Source organism: Rana temporaria, chromosome 3 (assembly GCF_905171775.1).
Source record: "Rana temporaria chromosome 3, aRanTem1.1, whole genome shotgun sequence".
NCBI classification, from domain to species: Eukaryota; Metazoa; Chordata; class Amphibia; order Anura; family Ranidae; genus Rana; species Rana temporaria.
This window is the reverse complement of record NC_053491.1, coordinates 432,229,658-432,245,375: the sequence shown is the minus strand read 5'-3', so window position 1 is coordinate 432,245,375 and position 15,718 is coordinate 432,229,658. Positions and strand designations below refer to the sequence as shown.

The following is a 15,718-nucleotide window of genomic DNA, read 5'->3' as shown; positions in this document are numbered from 1 at the left end:
ATTCGACGCATGCGTGGATTTCCTTATATGACAGCGTCGCGCACGTCACCGCGGTTGAATTCCGTGCAGATTTGGATCCGATGGTGAGTACATGCCAACGGATCCAAATCCGCCAGAGGATTGATCCGCGGATACGGTCCGGAGGACCATATTCGCGGATCAATCCTATTGTGTGTACCAGGCCTGAGAGTACATGTGCATTTAATGTATTTTGTGCTTGTTAATTGGCTGTACAAGCCTCCCGTGTGTAGACATCCCAAACTCCTGAGACTGCTGCTGGACACCGCCATCTTGGATGTGATGTCGGCAACCAAACAGACTCCGCTGTCACCCAAGTGACAATCTATGGCAGACTTTCCCAACCAGAGTTCTGTGGAATCCTGAGGTTCCATCTGAGGTTGCTAGTAGTTCCCTGGGCAATGAGCCATAGCAAGTTGATTTCTACCCTACACTGACCACCAATGCTTGGTATGGTTTTACCACCAAAGTAAGGGATAATTTCTACACCAACCGCTAATGTTGGGGGTTACCACAGTTTTAATGTTTTCTTTCTGTAATTTTTAATTAATTTCTAAATTATTTTGTTGTACAATGTAGGGAGAAGTGTTAAAAAAAAGTCTGCTCTGGTACAGATTAACATGCGTGTCTATGACACAGGCCTAATTTTCAACCTGGTCCTCCTGTGGCCCAGGTTATAGTATGTTTTGTTATTCATTACGCGTTCATGCACTACTTCCTTATTTATCTGTTTAATGTCGCCCCCGTGTGGGCAAACCACGGCTTGTTAAAAAAAAAAAAAAAAAAATACAAGAAAATATTGAAACAGAAAAAAAGTCTGCTCTGGGTGTAAAATACTCTATTTACACCTCTACAACTTGCTGGTCCTGCTAATTCAACATGAGTTGTATGTGTAATAATTTTTAGAAGGCGTTCCCATGACCCCACAATCTTATTTTTAGGATTAAAGGGGTTGTAAATGTACAATAATTTTTTTTTTTTTCCTAAATAGCTTCCTTTACCTTAGTGCAGTCTTCCTTCACTTACCTCACCCTTCCATTTTGCTTTTAAATGTCCTTATTTCTTCTGAGAAATCCTCACTTCCTGTTCTTCTGTCTGTAACTCCACACAGTAATGCAAGGCTTTCTCCCTGGTGTGGAGAAAGCCTCTTGAGGGGGGAGGGGGCAATCAGGAGGGTCAGGACACACACTCTCTACTTTGCAGATAGAGAAAGCAGCTGTGTGTTAGTGGGCGTCCTGACTCTCCTGTAGTCCAAGGGAGGGGGTGAGCATGACACTCCACACCAGGGAGAAAGCCTTGCATTACTGTGTGGAGTTACAGACAGAAGAACAGGAAGTGAGGATTTCTCAGAAGAAATAAGGACATTTAGGCTAGGTTCACACTGCTGCGAATTCAAAATCGCTTTTTTACCGCGATTTCGGCCGCAATTTAAGAGACATCTGTGCAGGGTTCAATGTAAATCGTGGCCCGAAATCGCAAAAAGTAGTACAGGAACTACTTTTTGAAATCGGTGCAGCGCTTTAGGACAGTGCCATTGCCGGCAAATGCCGCCGATTTGAGATGCGATTTGACATGTCAAATCGCATCTCAAATCGTACCCAGTGTGAACCAGGGCTCAAAAGCAAAATGGAAGGATGAGGTAAGTGAAGGAGGACTGCACTAAGATAAAGGAAGCTGTTTAGGAAAAAAAATTGTACCTTTACAACCCCTTTAAGATTTTTAGCATTACTGCAGGGTAAAAAGGTTGATGATGCGTGCTCTATAGCAGGGCTCGACAAATCCCGGGCGCCAGGTCGCCATGGCGACTAGAAATAGGGTCCTGGCAACTTGGCGAAGGGGGGCTGTGAGCTGGCTCCATCTGGTGGTGAGCCGTTGGTATTACAAGTTATTACCACCAGATGTGTAAGCTGGCACCATCTGGTGGTGGCCGTTGGTATTACAAGTTAAAAAGCAATTCTAATGTAATTTTTCACTATTTTCACTGCCATCTTCTTCCCTCTAATTAGAACCCCCAAACATTATATATATTTTTTATCCTAACACCCTAGAGAATAAAATGGCGATCGTTGCAATACTTTCTGTCACGCCGTATTTGCGCAGCGGTCTTACAAGCGCACTTTTTTTGGAGAAAAAAAATTACTTTTTTTAATAAAAAAATAAAACGGTAAAGTTATCCCCATTTTTTTTTTAATATTATGAAAGATAATGTTATGCCGAGTAAATTCATACCCAACATGTCACGCTTTAAAATTACGTCCGCTCGTGGAATGCCGACAAACTTTTTACCCTTTAAAATCTCCATAGGCGACGTTTAAAAAAAATCTACAGGTTGCATGTTTTGAGTTACAGAGGAGGTCTAGAGCTAGAATTATTGCTCTCTACCAATCGCGGCAATACCTCACATGTGTGGTTTAAACACCGTTTACATATGCAGGCGCTGCTCACGTATGTGTTCGCTCCTGCACTCAAGCTCGTCGAGACGGGGCGCGTTTTCTGGCTCCTAGATTCCAAGCAAATTTGTCAAACCCTGCTCTATAGTAACCACCTGGCAGCTAAGTGGAAGGTCATTTGGGGAAGTAAAGATATGCTGGGCCAGCACATACAGTTGAGCCCCTTTCACACTTGTACAACTTGTCCCACTATTTGGGAATGCAAAGTAACATGACAGAAAAAAGTAACATGACAAGTCGTTCCCCATGATTTCCAATGACAACCATTCATATTAGTACAACTTCAAGTCGTTCCGACTTCAAAGTAGTCCCTGCACTACTTTGGTCCGATTTTGATGCCAGTAACACAGGCGTTCCCTGAAATCACGTGACTTTGAAGTCCCAGTAGTGTGAAAGGGGCCTAAATAGACACTCCTGGAGAAGGAGAGCACTATGACCTGGCAGAGAGAAGACGACTGTGCTAAAGAATTGGCTCTTTATGGAGTAGTCACTTTTTAGCAGCGAGTTTGGAGGCACACTGCAAGAGAATAAAGAAATCCTTTATGGGAAGAAACTCGGCAAGTTTGCAGTTTTTAAATACTTCTTATTATTCTGTGCTTTTACCTGCATTTAAGTTGGTGTCGGCTTCTCTTTTAAAGTAGACTTCGGGTAAAAAAAAACAACTTTAAGGTTTCTCCACCTTGAGGCTACAATTTCAAAAAGTGGCCCCTGACTCCTCCAAATACTTGGCTGTGTCCTTGAAAGAACCCCCCCCCCCCTCCCTGGTTGCCAGAAGCTGCCTCATTTTCTCCATTACATTAGGCACTAGTGCAGGGTGCCCAACCTTTTGAAGAGCGTAGGCCACTTAAGCAACTTGGTAATCAGTTGAGGGCCACAATGAGCAGAGCGTGCGGATGACAAGTCACGGCTACGCTATGGCCCTCCGATCCGCCCAGACGAAAGGGTACTAACGCACTTCTCTTTTTAGGATTATTATTATTATTTAGGTACTTATATAGCGCCGTCAATTTACGCAGCGCTTTACATATACAATGTACATTCACATCAGTCCCTACCCTCAAGGAGCTTACAATCTAAGGTCCATAACTCACATTCATATACTAGGGCCAATTTAGGCAGAAGCCAATTAACCTACCAGCATGTCTTTGGAGTGTTGGAGGAAACTGGAGTATCCAGAGGAACAGGAAGAACATGCAAATTCCAGGCAGGTAGTGTCGTGGTCGGGATTTCGAACCAGCGACCCTTTTTACTGCTAGGCGAGAGTGCTACTCACTACACCACTGTGCTGCCCATTGGAGGTAGGTGGCCATAAACAAACACTCAGGGCCGATCCTAGGCAGGGTGCACGGGGTGCTCCGCACCCAGGCACCGCAGAGGTGGGGGCGGCAAAGCTCCAAAGTGCTCCCCTACCTCCTCTTTGTCTGTGTCCAGAGGCGGAGCGCATGTAGATGGTGCTGCGGTTCCCCATCCCGCTTGCTCTCTCCGCTGGCAACTGACAAGAGCGCATACCTGGAATCCGGGCTGGGTACCACAGCGGAGCCTAGTACCGGAACACATTGGTGAACAAGGTCTTCTGTGTGCTCTAGCCAGTGTGATATGGATCTATTCATTATGGCTAATTGGGTTGGAGGATCAGATTTAATTTACCATTTTTATTTTATTTGTATTTCTTTGTTTGAACAGCCAATTGGCTTCATCCAGCAAATAGAATAGGAATATTGCTGGTATTCTGGGGCAGGGGTTGACAAATTTGCTTGGAATCTAGGAGCCAGCTAAAAAGGTTAGGAGCCAGAAAACGCACCCCGTCCCGACGAGCTTGCGCGCAGAAGCGAACACATACATGAGCAGCGCCCGCATATGTAAACGGTGTTCAAACCACACATGTGAGGTATCGCCACGATTGGTAGAGCGAGAACAATAATTCTAGCCCTCCTCTGTAACTCAAAACATGCAACCTGTAGAATTTTTAAAATGTCGCCTATGGAGATTTTAAAAGGTAAAAGTTTGTCGCCATTCCATGAGCGGACTTAATTTTGAAGCGTGACATGTTGGGTATCAATTTACTCGGCGTAACATTATCTTTCATAATATAAAAAAAATGGGGATAACTTTACTGTTGTCCTTTTTTTTTAATTTAAAAAAGTGTAATTTTTTCCCAAAAAAGTGCGCTTGTAAGACCGCTGTGCAAATACGGCGTGACAGAAAGTATTGCAACGATCGCCATTTTATTCTCTAGGGTGTTAGGATAAAAAAAATATATAATGTTTGGGGGTTCTAATTAGAGGGAAGAAGATGGCAGTGAAAATAGTGAAAAATTACATTAGAATTGCTGTTTAACTTGTAATGCTTAACTTGTAATACCAACGGCCACCACCAGATGGCTCCAGCTCACATCTGGTGGTAATAACTTGTAATACCAACGGCTCACCACCAGATGGTGCCCCCCCTTCCAAGCCAAGTCGCCAGGACCCTATTTCTAGTCGCCATGGCGACCTGGCGCCCGGGATTTGTCGAGCCCTGTTCTGGGGTACCATGCTTTAGACGGAAGGAATTATTTGGTGGGGGGGGGGGGGGGACCAGGGGACCATGGAACCATTTGTGTAGCAAGGTTGGCATGTGAGCTTAGTCTATGCATGAACGTTCACTTTAAAGGAAACCTGAAGTGTGAGAAATATACGTAGGCTACTTTGCTGACCTATTTCAAAATGCTTGTTGCCTACTAGTCATTCCGATCCTCTGACTTCAGTCATTTCTGAGCCACTAACCTGGAGCAGGTATGTGGATCGGAAATTCTGACTTGACTAGCTGCATGCTTGTTTTCAAACATGTATTTCCATAGCAAATACAGGCAAAGAGCGCCCACTGTTGTGTATGTTATGGTCTATATTGTTTTCGTATGTTCTGTCTTTTTTGCAGCTTCTTTATGGACATTTTTTTTTATTTTATTTTTTCTTTCAGTTTATAGATGCTGACAACTTGCTGACTAACCCAGACACCCTCAATCTGATGATTGCGGAGAACAAGACAGTGGTAGCCCCCATGTTGGAGTCCAGGGCGGCCTACTCCAATTTCTGGTGCGGAATGACCACCCAGGTGAGCAGAACGTTGTGGAAATGGATCAGATTTCAAGCTCAACCTGTATCCCCATTTTCTATGAGCCCCACTTAGGAGGTCAAATCTAACTTTTAAATGTAAGATTCTGTGTAAGATCGTCTTTCTTATATGCATGCTCGGTGATGGTTATAAACCAGAAGATCGATTAGCAGAAATCTGGTCCACGCCACATACAAAGTAAGTCAAATGGCGTGCTACTAATTTGGTGTAAAATAATTGCCATATGAGTACCGTGGATAAAGCCACAATAGAATAAAAAAAATAAATCCTATTTTATTTTTTTAGAAGGATAAACCCATAAATCATGGAATTAAAAAAAATCCATCAATGACAGTTTCAAAATGCATATTCTTAAAAAAAATAAAAATACTTTTGGAGAACAATTTATTCCTATGAGAGTAAAGCAGTAAAGTAAACACGGACTGAAAATCAGCTGGATCAGCAGGACCCGGACAAATTTCAGTCCATGTGTGCCTCTATCGGTTCAACAGAAACCAATCTAATGACCGTCTTCTGTTGAATGGTAATGCTGGAAAACCAGCATTCGATCTGCTTTGCATCCAATGGCTGCAGTGCTGATCAGTGTATTCTGACAGGGAAGGAATCCTTGCTGTCAGAATAAAAAGACAAAATGGGGAAGATCCTTGCATCTGCATCACTTGTTTTGTTGTGTGTTTTATTTTTTATTTTTTTTAAACCCGTTGTTGGTTGACCAAAAGAAAAACTGTATGCCTATCCTGCTTAATAGACCTAGATCTTCTATTTTTAAAAGCTGGATAAATCTAAAAATGATTACACCATGAGACTGGAGAACGGAGTAAGTAACTATGTATACACAAATAATTTAATTGAATGTACTTGAGGGGGAGAGGACATTTAGGCACAAGATTTACATACTACAGAATACACAATCTCCCTCCCTGTCTGTATTATATGTGTGTATACCCAGCATGGAAGGGCTTTGGTTGCTGTAATATTTTTGGTGCTCCAGTGTTGATCATATTTTTTAACGTTGTTTTATGTCTACATTTAGGGATATTATAGACGTACCCCAGCCTACATGCCTATACGACGGAGAGAACGCCGTGGCTGCTTTGCTGTCCCCATGGTTCACTCCACCTTCCTTATTGACCTGCGGAAGGAGGCCAGCCGACACCTGGACTTCTATCCACCCCATCCAGACTACACCTGGGCCTATGATGACATCATAGTGTTTGCCTTCTCCAGCCGGCAAGCTGGTAAGTCAGATGACACTGGAAGTGTAGAGTATTACTCCTTTAACATTGCTGGTGTTTGCAATAAGTATACCAGTTCATGATCAATAATGCTCGGGTTATAAAATCGATCTAAAACTAACTTTTTGTAGCGACGACTGATATATATTGTATATACTCGAGTATAAGCCGAGGTACCTAATTTTACCCCCAAAAAACTGGGAAAACGTATTGACTCGAGTATAAGCCTAGAGTGAGAATACAGCAGCCACTGTAAGCGGAAAAGAGGGTCAACATTGCCCATTTGCACGCATCACTGTGCCCATCCTCACTGTACCTGAAATTGACAGGCTGCGGGCGTCCATTCATTGTTTAAAACTCGCGGTCTCCTCCTGGTCCCTTCCGTGATAGGCGTTTCTCAGCAGACACAGTTCCGCCTATCACAAACGTTCTCTCATCCTCGGACTCAGTTTCCCAGCAGACACTGTATTCCGTGTTCTGCCAATCATGGACGTCCTCTTGTCCGAGGATGAAAAGGCGTCCGTGATTTGGCGGAACACTGAACACAGTGTCTGCTGGGAAACCCGAGGATGAGAGAATGTTCGTGATAGGCGTTTCTCAGCAGACACAGTTCCGCCTATCACGGAAGGGACCAGGAGGAGACCGCGAGTTTTAAATGATGGACGCCCGCAGCCTCTTAATAAATTCAGGTACACTGACTCGAGTATAAGCCGAGGGGGGTATTTTCTGCCTTTAAAAAAGGTCTGAAAACTCGGCTTATACTCGAGTATATACGGTGTATAATTTTTTATTTTAAGATATTTTATTATTTTTTTTTTTTTTTCAAGCCCTTAAAGTGTCCTACACTCATTAATAGGGGTGTTTTATACTAGCTTTTATCAAGTTGGTAACATATTAATGAAAGTGATATTAAACCCCAATTTTTTTTTTTAATTACTTTCAGCAGCCGATGTAATCATTACCGAGTATGCAGCTTCTTCATCTTTTAATCCTTGTCTATGTTTCAGCTATATCACTCCCCCAGGTTTCCTGTTTCAGGGTGGCTTTTTTTTCTCTTGCTAGATATGAAGTCACCCTTGCATGCAGGGACTAGGGGCCTGATCCACAACGAGCGGGTGTAACTTAAATATTCAGATTTAAGTTACACCGCCGCAAAATCTCTACCTAAGTGCCCGATCCACAAAGCACTTACCTAGAAATTTTGAGCGGTGTAACTTAAATCCGTCCGGCGCAAGGCGTTCCTAATTTAATGGGGCGAGTCCCATTTAAATTAGGCACGCTCCCGCGCCGGACGTACTGTGCATGCTCCCGACGTCATTTTCCCGACGTGCTTTGCGCGGTTTTACGTTGCGCCGGGTTTTGAGAATCGCGACGGGCGTAAAAAAAAAAAAACGAGTTGCGGCAGGAAAAAAAAAATTAAAAAAAAAAATGACAGCGACGCGGGATAGAAGGGTCTACTTTTACAAGGTGTAAACAGTTTAGGCCTTGTGTAAAAGCAGCCCTAATATTACGACGGCAAACTAATACTTACGGAGAAAAAACGAAGCGTAAAAGCTTCGTGGATCTCCGTAAGTGCTAATTTGCATACCCGAAGCAGCATTTCGACGAGAAATGCCCCCAGCGGCGGATGCGGTACTGCATCCTAAGATCCGACAGTGTAAGTCCCTTACACATGTCGGATCTTCTCCCTATCTATGAGAAACTGATTCTGTGGATCAGTTCCATAGATAGAAACAGGGATACGACGGCGTATCCCTTTTGAGGATCAGGCCCTAGATTTGTATCTCCCCACACTGTGTGCATCAATGGAAACACACAGCCCAATAGCCTAGGATGGCAATTGCCTGCTTCTCCCTCCTTTATTTTCCCTTTCCTTTCCTTTTTCCTTTTCCTTTTTCCTTTCCTTTTCCTTTTCCTTTCCTTTCCTTTTTCCTTTTCCTTTTCCTTTTCCTTTTCCTTTCCTTTCCTTTCCTTTCCTTTCCTTTCCTTTCCTTTCCTTTCCTTTCCTTTCCTCCCCTTCCTTTTCCTTTTTCTTTCCTTTCCTTTCCTCCCCTTCCTTTTTTCCTTTTTTCTTTCCTCCCCTTCCCTTCCTTTCCTTTTAATTTTTTCTTTCCTTTTTCCTTTCCTCCCCTTTTTTTCCTTTTCCCTTTCCCTTTCCTTTTCCTTTTCCTTTTCCTTTTCCCTTTCCTTTCCCTATGTTTTCGTTTCCTTTCCTCCCCTACCTTTCCTTTTCCTTTCCTCCCCCTTCCCTTCCCTCCCTTCCCCAAACTAGACTGATTGGAGGCTGCACCACTCTTGCTTGTGAAGACTGTGAGTTGAGGGAAGCAGCACTAAGAGAGCAGGAGCCATCAGCATTGAAAGGTTACAAGTGCTGGGGGTGATCATTTTATTTCACTGGGGAATGTTTGTTATTGTGCTGAATGTGTTCGCCTTAAAAACCGCTGAGGGTTTAATGCTACTTTAAAGGGTCACTAAAGGAATTTTTTTTTTAATCTAAATAGCTTCCTTTACCTTGCTGCAGTCCTGGTTTCATGTGCTCATTGTTCGTTTTTGCTTTCATGTTGCTGTAAATCCTCTCTGTTCTGGACACTTCCTGGTTGCCTGTTTCCTGATAACCACAGTACTGGGAGATTTCTCACGGTGGTCACTAATCAAGGAGCTGTGTGTAAAAGGAAACTGGATTGGTGCTGAGGAGTTTTAGACAAAGTATCACTGCTCTCTATTGGCTCACTGCCCTCTAGTGGCTCTCTGTACATCAGAGAACCAGCAAACAACAGCAAAAACGAAACTACACTGCAGGCACATTATATGATTGTTTTTTTATCTATTTTTAATCATTTTTAAAAGGAATCAGTTAACTATTATGTCTCTATGCCCTGTAAACAGTCATTTCAGCTAAAAAAAAAATTCCTTTAGTGACCCTTTAACTATAGCTTTGTGCATGGTGCAGTAAATGCTGAATACATATTAATGGAAGTCTTAACTAAAGCTATTTATAGTTTTTATTATAAAGTAATAGGTCCTGTTGAACGCCAGTCCCTTTGGGGATCAGACTGGTTTCGGATTGATTGCTACATTTAAGATGCTTTCTGTGTCTCCATCAGAAGTTCAGATGTTCATCTGCAATAAAGAGGCTTACGGGCACCTCCCAGTCCCTCTGCGATTACACAGCACTCTGATTGATGAAGCCGACAACTTTCTGCACACCAAGCTGGAGGTTGCGGGTGAGTTGCCCATCCAGGAACTAAGAGGAGGTCTGAAAGGAAACGCCTTCAGGTCTGGTGGCCGGGGGGGGGGGAATTTGTGCTGGGCTGGGTGGGGGATCTTAGCAGGGGGCAGATTTGTACTGGGAGGAGGGGGAATTTTATGCTTGGGGGGGGGGGCATATATATAATTTTTTTTGTGGGATGTGATTTTTTTGGGGGGGGGGGGGGGGGGGCTGGTTGGCATGTGTGTGTGTTTGCCCTGGACTTTAGATGACCTTGTCCCGACACTGATAGCCAGTCACTGTTTGGCTGATAATTCTGGGCACTTCTTGCTAAATTTCAAGTGTATGGTGCAGGGTTGGGGGGGTTATGTCATACCAGGGATTAATGTATTACCAGTACTCGCCTGTGCAAGTTTTTTTCACTAGAGGTGAGAATCGTACAGCAGAAAACACAAAGGGCTAGATTCAGAGAGAATTTACGCCGGCGTATCTATAGATATGCCGCGTAAATTCAAATCTGCGCCGGGGTATATTCTTTCTGTATTCAGAAAGCAAGACACGCCGACATTAGCCTAAGATGCGACTGGCGTAAGTCTCTTACACCGTATCTTAGGGTGCATATTTACGCTGGCTGCTAGGTGGCGCTTCAGTCGTTTTCGTCGTAGAGTATGCAAATGACCTAGATACGCCGATACACAAACGTACGTACGCAATGTTAAGTATGGACGTCGTTCCCGCTTCGTTTTTTTTTTTTTTTACGTTGTTTGCGTAAGTCGTTCGCGAATAGGGCTGGACGTAATTTACGGTCACGTCGAAACCAATACGTTGTTGCGGCGTACTTGGGAGCAATGCACACTGGGATATGTACACGGACGGCGCATGCGCCGTTCGTAAAAAAACGTCAATCACGTCAGGTCATCATACATCATAAAACACGCCCCCCCCCCTTCCACATTTGAATTAGGCAGGCTTACGCCGGCCCATTTACGCTACGCTGCCGCAACTTACGGAGCAAGTGCTTTGTGAATAATGCTCTTGCCCATCTAAGTTGCGGAGGCGTAGCGTAAATAACATATGCCACGCCCGCACAAAGATACGCTGCCCTTACTGAATCTAGCCCAAAGCATATTGCAGAGAATATATTCCATTTTACCTCCAGCCCTGTGCAGACTTCTGAGAAAAGATTACATGAGGAAGGGGGTGAGAATTCTGGGAAGATGTGCACTGCTGGAAGATTTGCTAGGAAATGACTTTTCCCCAATGTAAGAAAATCAGTTGGATCTTGTTACAGCTAAATGAAAAAGATAGTGATTTTCTATTCACAGATCATTATCAGTACCTGGCATTGGTTCCTGGCAGGTTTGCCACATTTAGTTTCAGAACTCCCCAGATGGACCGGGAGGGTCCTGTAGCAGATAGCCGGTCCTATTACAGCCATCCGAGGAGTCCAGTTTGATAGCTTTGTGAACATAACAATGGCTGCGCTGCTCTTAATCCATCCGCTCTAGCCAATCAGCAGCCAGGCTGAGTGGCGAAAGAGGATCGCGGGATTTTGGAGGGGTCAGGTAAGTATAAGGGGGGCTCGGGGGGGGGGGGGGGGGGGCGGTAGAATCGGATGTTTTTTTCCCCTTAATGCATAGATTGCATTAAGGTGAAAAAACATTTTCCTTTACAACTCCTTTAAGCGGGCAGCCATATTTGCCCATTACATTCACATCTCTGCTTACTGATTTGCAGTTCTACACAATGGTTATGCTTTCCTGCGCCTACTCACAATGGGCTAGATTCAGTAACACTTACGACGGGCGTATCAGATACGCCGTCGTAAGTCCGAATACGCGCCGTCGCAACTTTAAGCGTATGCTCAAACTGAGATACGCTTAAATGTTGCTAAGATACAACCGACGTAAGTCTCTTACGCCGTCGTATCTTAGGGTGCATATTTACGCTGGCCGCTAGGTGGCGCTTCCGTTGATTTCGGCGTAGAATATGCAAATGAGAAAGATACGCCGATTCAGAAACGTACGTGCGCCCGGCGGATTTTTTTACGTAGTTTACGTAAGGCTTTTTCCGGGGTAAGGTTACTCCTGCTATATGAGGCGTATCCAATGTTGAGTATGGACGTCGGGACAGCGTTGAATTTTGCGTCGTTTGCGTAAGTCGTTCGCGAATAGGGCTTTGCATAAATTACGTTCACGTCGAAAGCATTGACTATTTGCGACGTGAGTAGGAGCATGCGCACTGGGATACGTTCATAGACGGCGCATGCGCTGTTCATAAGAGACGTCATTTACGCGGGGTCATGTTTTATTTGCATAAAACACGCCCACCTCTCCAAAATTTGAATTTGGCGCGCTTACGCTGGCAGATTTACTATACGCCGCCGTAACTTAAGGCGCAGGTTCTTTGTGAATCCAGACCCTGCCTCACTAAGTTACGGCGGCATAGCGTATCTGAGATACGCTACGCCCGCACAAAGTTACGGCAAATCTAGCCCATTGTATGTATTAGTCCAAGGGTGTCAAACTCCATTTCATTGTGGGCCGCATCAGCATTATGATTGTTCTCAAAAGGGCCGGTTGTATCTGTAAGATTAGATGTCCAGCGCATACCCCTCCCCTTTACATTATATGTGAAAAGCCACCCCACCATAAGAAGTAGAGTCCCCCACGCTCTCTTACATCACAGTGCACCCCCTTACCTTATGCTTCTGCTGGGAAGAAGCTGGATGCATTGCTTGAAAGCAGAAAGTAAGGGTCTGGAGGAGGACCAGAGGAGGGCTGGAGCAATCCTGCAGCTGCAGGAAAGGTGCGAGGGCCGCATGCGCCGCTCGTGAAAAAATCCCAGTGCGCATGCTCAAAATTCCGCCGCAAATCGTCATTGCTTTCGACGTGAACGTAAATTACGTCCAGCCCTATTCGCGAACGACTTACGCAAACGACGTAAAATTTTCAAAACTCGACGCCGGAACGACGTCCATACTTAACATAGGATACGCCTCATATAGCAGGGGTAACTATATGCCGAAAAAATCCTAACGTAAACGACGTAAAAAAAATTGCCGGCCGGACGTACGTTTCTGAATCGGCGTATCTAGCTCATTTGCATATTCCTCGAGGAAATATACGGAATCGCCACCTAGCGGCCAGCGTAAATATGCAGCCTAAGATACGACGATGTAAGACACTTACGCCGGTTGGATCTTAGGGAAATCTATGCGTAACTGATTCTATGAATCAGGCGCATAGATACGACCTCCCGCACACTCAGAGATACGACGGCGTATCTGGAGATACGCTGTCGTATCTTCTCTCTGAATCTACCCCACTGTTTTTCAAACAGTGGCCACTATTACAGGGAACTTCTCCACCATAGAGGAGAGGAGACCCACATACCATAGAGACCCACAAGCTAGGCAGACCAGTGGAGGCCCCCTAGAGGCGAAGAGAGACGCACAGACCACCAGATTGAGATACTAACACACACTGTTACCTTACAGCAATAAGGTGAGAGGCTTGAGAGCACATAGGTGTCACAACACTGGAAATCTAAGACATCATTCAGCACTTGCTTCGATCATACATTGAAGGGAGATATACAGTGCCTTGCGAAAGTATTCGGCCCCCTTGAACTTTGCAACCTTTTGCCACATTTCAGGCTTCAAACATAAAGATATAAAACCTGTAATTTTTTTTTGAAGAATCAACAAGTGGGACACAATCATGAAGTGGAACAAAATTTATTGGATATTTCAAACTTTTTTAACAAATAAAAAACTGAAAAATTGGGCGTGCAAAATTATTCAGCCCCTTTACTTTCAGTGCAGCAAACTCTCTCCAGAAGTTCAGTCAGGATCTCTGAATGATCCGATGTTGACCTAAATGACTAATGATGATAAATAGAATCCACCTGTGTGTAATCAAGTCTCCGTATAAATGCACCTGCACTGTGATAGTCTCAGAGGTCCGTTTAAAGCGCACAGAGCATCATGAAGAACAAGGAACACACCAGGCAGGTCCGAGATACTGTTGTGGAGAAGTTTAAAGCTCGATTTGGATACAAAAAGATTTCCCAAGCTTTAAACATCCCAAGGAGCACTGTGCAAGCGATAATATTGAAATGGAAGGAGTATCAGACCACTGCAAATCTACGAAGACCTGGCCGTCCCTCTAAACTTTCAGCTCATACAAGGAGAAGACTGATCAGAGATGCAGCCAAGAGGCCCATGATCACTCTGAATGAACTGCAGAGATCTACAGCTGAGGTGGGAGACTCTGTCCATAGGACAACAATCGGTCGTATACTGCACAAATCTGGCCTTTATGGAAGAGTGGCAAGAAGAAAGCCATTTCTTAAAGATATCCATAACAAGTGTCATTTAAAGTTTTCCACAAGCCACCTGGGAGATACACCAAACATGTGGAAGAAGGTGCTCTGGTCAGAAGAAACCAAAATCAAAACTTTTTGGCAACAATGCAAAACGTTATGTTTGGCGTAAAAGCAACACAGCTCATCACCCTGAACACACCATCCCCACTGTGAAACATGGTGGTGGCAGCATCATGGTTTGGGCCTGCTTTTCTTCAGCAGGGACAGGGAAGATGGTTAAAATTGATGGGAAGATGGATGGAGCCAAATACAGGACCATTCTGGAAGAAAACCTGATGGAGTCTGCAAAAGACCTGAGACTGGGACGGAGATCTGTCTTCCAACAAGACAATGATCCAAAACATAAAGCAAAATCTACAATGGAATGGTTCACAAATAAACATATCCAGGTGTTAGAATGGCCAAGTCAAAGTCCAGACCTGAATCCAATCGAGAATCTGTGGAAAGAACTGAAAACTGCTGTTCACAAACGCTCTCCATCCAACCTCACTGAGCTCGAGCTGTTTTGCAAGGAGGAATGGGCAAAAATTTTAGTCTCTCGATGTGCAAAACTGATAGAGACATACCCCAAGCGACTTACAGCTGTAATCGCAGCAAAAGGTGGCGCTACAAAGTATTAACTTAAGGGGGCTGAATAATTTTGCACGCCCAATTTTTCAGTTTTTTATTTGTTAAAGTTTGAAATATCCAATAAATTTTGTTCCACTTCATGATTGTGTCCCACTTGTTGTTTCTTCAAAAAAAATTACAGTTTTATATCTTTATGTTTGAAGCCTGAAATGTGGCAAAAGGTCGCAAAGTTCAAGGGGGCCGAATACTTTCGCAAGGCACTGTGTGTATGTATGTATATATGTGTGTGTGTGTGTGTGTGTGTGTGTGTGTGTGTGTGTGTGTGTGTGTGTGTGTGTGTGTGTGTATGTATGTATGTATGTATGTATGTATGTATGTATGTATGTGTGTATATATATATATATATATATATATATATATATATATATATATATATATATATATATATATATATATATATATATATATATATATATAATATAAATTCACAAAGCACTTGCCTCCCAAACTGTGCTGGGTTCCCTCGGCGTAAGCCATCGTAGGTGGAAGTGAGCGTGAGCCATGCTAATGAGGCGTGACCCCATGCAAATGATGGGCCGAGTGCCATCCAAGTACTTAAAACGAACGGCGCATGCGCCGTCCCGTGGCCGCATCTCAGTGTGCATGCTCACAATCACGTCGGAACTACTCCCTAAGATACGACGGATCACTGCCTACGACGTGAACTTAACCTA

General features: G+C 44.0%; 1 protein-coding gene across 1 annotated transcript in view; it reads left to right on the top strand.

Moving 5' to 3' along the window:
- Positions 1–15,718, top strand: part of COLGALT1 (collagen beta(1-O)galactosyltransferase 1) — a 91,623-nt gene that overhangs the window by 42,273 nt on the left and 33,632 nt on the right. The window contains exons 4-6 of the mRNA XM_040346349.1: positions 5,427–5,561; positions 6,616–6,820; positions 9,922–10,041. Coding sequence (XP_040202283.1) covers positions 5,427–5,561; positions 6,616–6,820; positions 9,922–10,041 — 460 coding nt within the window. The remainder of the gene's footprint in view (positions 1–5,426; positions 5,562–6,615; positions 6,821–9,921; positions 10,042–15,718) is intronic.